Source organism: Muscardinus avellanarius, assembly GCF_963383645.1.
Source record: "Muscardinus avellanarius genome assembly, chromosome: 2".
In the NCBI taxonomy this organism is placed as follows: Eukaryota; Metazoa; Chordata; class Mammalia; order Rodentia; family Gliridae; genus Muscardinus; species Muscardinus avellanarius.
The window spans coordinates 140,539,573-140,545,213 of NC_137787.1; the positions used below are offsets into that span (position 1 = coordinate 140,539,573).

Genomic DNA, 5,641 nt, shown 5'->3' on the forward strand with positions numbered 1-5,641 from the left:
ACAGATATAAGGAAGAGCCCATCTGTGGTTTGGTTGCAGCTAGTTCTTGCCTTGGAGGAAAACATCAGGGGACTGTATTCCCAACCTCAAAACCCCTGAGCTAACTTTAGATTTCCATGCTGGGAAGCGTATCCTTACTGTGGGTTCCTCTAGCAGGGCCTGTAGGGCATCTCCCTTTTGGAGATACAAGACACTTAGCCAGGTCTAGGGAGGCTTTGATGCCAGGGAGTGTGGCTGGCTTTGCTCCAGACTATCAAAGAGGGGCATCTGCCATCCGCACCCAGCACCTCCCACCTCCATCTGGGTTTCCCCTCCAGTGGCTCCCCAAACATCATTAGCCAGAATTGTGAGGAAACTTATAAAAATACAGATTACCAATGCTACCTCGGTCCTGTCGTCAGAATTTCCAAAGTGTATAGAATCTGCTTTTTAAATGGCCTTTTCAGGAAGTTTTTACACCAAGTTAGAGAACCTCTGGGCAGTAGGAAGAACACAGATGTTAGTGGCAGCCAAACCAGCATGTGAAGTCCAGCACTGATACTTCATTAACATTATCATCCCTAGAGACCTGGATTAATTTCTTAGCTTATGACCTAGTTTCCCGTGCAGTAAAATGAAATGATGCCCAGTGTTGTTGTAAAATTAGAATCTAGTATCAGAACACCTGTCACTAAAGTACTATCCTATCTCTTCCCACCTCTCCCAGGAAAACATTCTATACTAATACATAATTTGGTTCAAGTGTAAGTCAAGCTTCTCCAGGATTATTGTCCCATGGGTATATTTCTAGCTGAAGAAAGAAGAGCTCTGTTCAGTAGTTTTGAAACTCCAGAAAACAAATTGTATGTAATAGGAAAGACTTAGAGAACTGGGTTGGTTTTAGCCAACAAGGTGAACTATGATAGGTATCCTCTCATAAACAGGCAAAGTTAATTACATCTTGACTACATAGAAGCAAGCAATATAAATCTGATGAAAATTACAAAGAAAGAGGCTGCCATTCTTTGCCCTTACATTTTTATAACAAGTTGCCTTTCATTGCAAGATGAAAATGTAGTATACAAAGAGTAACAGAGTAGAACCAGGAACCAGAAGACCCAGGTTCAACTTCTAGCCAGATGACTTTGGATAAGTCATTTCCCCCTAAACCTTGGTCTTTTTTGTCCATGTAATTAGGGTGCTAAAAATCCTAATAGGCTGGTTTATGTCTTCATATCTTTTTTTTTTTTTTTTTTTTTTGGTGATGGTGGTACTGGGGTTCCTGGAAGCCCTTCTACCTCTGGGCTACACTCCCAGACCTATTTTTTTATATTTTGAAACAGAGTCTCTTAAGTCAGCGTGGCTGGCTTCGAACCTGCGTGATCCTCCTGTCTCCGCCTCCCAAGCGCGGGGATTACAAGCGTGTGCCACCACGCCCAGCCATATCTTTTAAAGTATAGGATTTTCTACTAAGAGTCACATAAATGAGGACAGAAAGTCTGGCAGGTAACAAAGCAAGGAAGACCCAAGGTGGCGAGCTTTAAGGGAGCATGGGTCTAGATCTATATCTCACAGGAGCCTTCTTTCAGACAGTGTTTACCCTGAATTTTCCAGCCATCGAGTACTTTAGCACTCATATGAGCTGGCCTCAGCCCACAGTTCCCAGGGAAAAGGAGTGAGCAGCGTGTCCATGGGCCACCTGTCCCCAGATGCTCCACAGACAGGAAGCAGCCAGAAAATAATTGATCCCAAACTTGGATAAAATAGGCTTCGATCAAGTCAATAGACAAAAAGTGAAAGTGCCTAACTGATTTTCCAAGAATGTGTAGAAAAGGTCATCAAGGGGAAAATTCCAGTCAACAGAGCCACAGGAGAGCTGGCAGCCAAGAGCTGGTGGTGGTGCTGCCATAAACATCAGCCCAGCCACCCAGCAGAAGCTCAAACGTGCCTCTCTGTGCTGAGCCATCATGATTTGGGCAGAGTCTGCAGCTGGATTAATCTTGAGATGAGGTGCTCCTGATCTAAGGGGGCACTATTCATGAGATGCTTTAGGAAGGAAAAAAAAAACATTTTGCTCCCTCAAGAACATATGTGCCTCTCAGCCTTGCTTCCTCTCCACTTCCTAAGGGGCCTCTCATCTCCTCTCTAAAAGGACAAAATGCCATTTAGTGACAGCTCTGTAGTATTCCAACCTGAATGACCATACACCACCCTCTCCTGGGACCACAGGCAGACTTCCTCTTCCTTTTGGACCTACCCAGTGTTGTTTTCCAGGAATCCAGCCTGAACTCTTTACCTTCTTTTGCATCTTTTCTCTTTGAAAAATCAAATCCATATTTATGGCCTCAGCCACCATCTCCCAAATCCATGTTAAAGTTTCCAAATTCAGCCTCAAGGTCCCTACCTAAAGTTCTGATTTCAAGAGTCCCTTTGGTCTCTCCTTCTAGGACTAAAACAAAATGGCAAGGCCTTCTGAGCCAACAGCAAGATGGATCCCAGAAGGCCTTGCCCCTAGCTAGTTTGAGGCCATTTCTTGTTTGACTATTTATGCCAATCTCCCTTCCAATCAACTCCACACATACTAAGGAAAAACAGGGAGTCTTGTAAAGGCGTTGGCACACAGATTAAAATCCATCACCACCTTTAGGCAACTCACCTAGCCATTCCAAGTCTTAGTTTCATCATCTCTCTTTAGAGGTTTGTAATAATATCCATATCACTGAGTCACGAATATAAAGTGCGATAATGCCTATAAAGTCCACAATACAGCGTCCATCACTTAGAAAGATCTCGGTGATGTTAGCTATCATTAGATGATTGCAGATATTATACAGAAATGGTGGGGCCTGCGGCAAAGTGACCAGGAACCACCATGTCAGGGTGGGAGTCTTATTACAAAACCGAGGGTGATGGAGAGGAAGACTTGGAAGAGGAGAGTCCTGAAGCAGGTGGAGAATATAAGTATTCAGGAAGAGATAGTTTGATTTTTTTGGTTGATGCCTCCAGGGCCATGTTTGAATCTCAGGGTGAAGATGAATTGACTCCTTTTGATATGAGCATCCAGTGTATCCAGAGCGTGTATACCAATAAGATCATAAGCAGTGATCGAGATCTCTTGGCCGTGGTATTCTATGGTACCGAGAAAGACAAAAATTCAGTGAATTTCAAAAATATTTACGTCCTACAAGAATTGGATAATCCAGGTGCAAAGCGAATGCTAGAGCTTGGCCAGTTTAAAGGGGAGCAGGGCCAAAAGCGTTTTCAAGACCTAATTGGCCACGGGTCTGACTGCTCGTTGAGTGAAGTGCTCTGGGTCTGTGCCAACCTCTTCAGCAACGTCCAGGTCAAGATGAGCCATAAACGGATCATGCTGTTCACCAACGAAGACGACCCCCATGGCAACGACAGCGCCAAGCCCAGCCGGGCCAGGACCAAGGCTGGCGATCTCCGCGACACTGGCATCTTCCTTGACTTGATGCACCTGAAGAAACGCGGGGGCTTTGACATATCCTTGTTCTATAGAGATATCATCAGCATAGCAGAGGACGAGGATCTCAGGGTTCACTTTGAAGAATCAAGCAAGTTGGAAGACCTGTTGAGGAAGGTTCGTGCCAAGGAGATCAGGAAGCGAGTGCTCTGCAGGTTAAAGTTTAAGCTCAGCAAAGAAATTGCATTCGCTGTAGGTATTTATAACATGGTCCAGAAGGCTGCCAAGCCTTTCCCAGTGAGGCTGTACCGGGAAACAAATGAACCTGTGAAAACCAAGACCCGGACATTCAATGTGAACACAGGCAGCTTGCTCCTGCCTAGCGACATCAAGAGGTCTCAGCTCTATGGGAGTCGGCAGATTGTATTAGAGAAAGAGGAAACAGAAGAGTTGAAGCGGTTTGATGAACCAGGTTTGATGCTCCTCGGCTTCAAGCCCTTGGTCATGCTAAAGAAGCACCATTACCTGAGGCCCTCCCAGTTCGTGTACCCTGAGGAGTCCCTGGTAAACGGGAGCTCAACCCTGTTCAATGCTCTGCTCACCAAGTGTCTGGAGAAGGAGGTCATTGCAGTGTGCAGATACACACCCCGCAAGAACATCCCTCCATATTTTGTGGCATTGGTGCCGCAGGAAGAGGAACTGGATGACCAGAAAATTCAGGTGACTCCTCCAGGCTTCCAGCTCGTCTTCCTTCCCTATGCTGATGATAAACAGAAAGTTTCCGCCATTGAAAAAATCGTGGCCAACCAAGAGCAGGTAGACAAGATGAAAGCTATTGTTCAGAAGCTGCGCTTCAAATACAGAAGTGACAGCTTTGAGAACCCGGTGCTGCAGCAGCACTTCAGGAACCTGGAAGCCTTAGTTCTGGACCTGTTGGAGCCTGAGCCAGCGGTGGATCTGACAATGCCTAAGGTCGACGCAATGAATCAAAGACTGGGCTCCCTGGTGGACGAGTTTAAGGAGCTTGTCTACCCACCAGGTTATAACCCTGAGGGAAGACTTCACAAGCGCAAACAAGATAACGAAGGTTCTGGAAGCAAAAGGCCCAAAGTGGAGCTATCTGAGGAGGAGCTGAAGGCCCACGTCGCCAAGGGCACACTGGGCAAGCTCACCGTGCCCGCCCTGAGGGAGGCCTGCAAAATGTATAAGGTCAAGTCGGGACTCAAGAAGCAGGAGCTGCTGGACGCCCTCACGCGGCACTTCCAGAAGGACTGAGGAGACCTCACCCAGCCGCCTTCTGCTCCAGCCAGGCTGCTGCTTTTTCTCATTGAGCTAAGTGTCTCCTGAGCTACCAAGAGTGCCCGACAGAAGCTAGGGGACTTCAGGTGGACACCTCATTTGTGAGACCTGTTGCCGTGGAAACCGTACAGCACTCCCACTTTGTTGTGCCTTACTCGACTACGTGAATAAAGAGTCCTAACTTTGTAAAAAAAAAAAAAAAAAAAAAAAAAAAAAAAAAAAGAAATGGTGGTTCATGTTCCAACTTCTGCTATCTCCATGGGGAGGATATAATTCGTTTTGATGCTTTCTAGATCCTTTAACCCTTTCCTGCCCTACAGATAAACATAGTCCAAATGGTGGACACCAGGTCCCAAAAGAGCTGGAAGAGGAAGCTCATGGAGATGAAAGGGCTTCATCTCCTCTGTTTAAATATAAGATGTTCCTATTAACAAGGATGAACTCATTCATGCCAAGTATCCTCTGGTACAGAATGAAGCTGAAAGGAAAGACACATGTCTGAATTCAAACTGCAATGAAGAAAAAGGATGGACACGAGGCTTAATTGTGGGGTATGGAGATGCCAAGTACAAGAAGAAAGTTTTTTGTATAAGAATGTGCTTATTCTAAATTTTTCCTGATTTTATACTTAAATTAAAATTTCCTTGTTTCCACTCCATGTCAAAATGAGTGAGACAAAACAAACCCAAAAAAAATCTTGAGATCCTACAAGAGACAAGTGAGAGGAGAGACAAACTCTTGACCAATTAAAATAATTCTGGCATCCCCTTTTCCACTGGGAAAATAATTACAATATCCCTACTGCTTCATTCTAAGTGTCTTCCTCAATGCATGTTTGCACTCATCACTTTTGGGCATATGCCTTCCTCCTTGCTGAGGTTCTAGTTTTCACTTTTCTTTAGAAAGCAACACTTAATTCACTGAAGCTACTGATTA

The 5,641-nt window shown here is 45.1% G+C and overlaps 1 protein-coding gene across 1 annotated transcript; it reads left to right on the plus strand.

Annotated features, from left to right (window-relative positions):
• Window positions 1-2,851: 2,851 nt before the first annotated feature.
• Window positions 2,852-4,681, plus strand: LOC308259378 (X-ray repair cross-complementing protein 6-like; the record flags this gene model as incomplete). Its single annotated transcript, XM_080690351.1, has 1 exon — window positions 2,852-4,681. The coding sequence occupies one exon, from the start codon at window positions 2,852-2,854 to the stop codon at window positions 4,679-4,681; it is 1,830 nt and encodes a 609-aa protein (XP_080546477.1).
• Window positions 4,682-5,641: the final 960 nt, after the last annotated feature.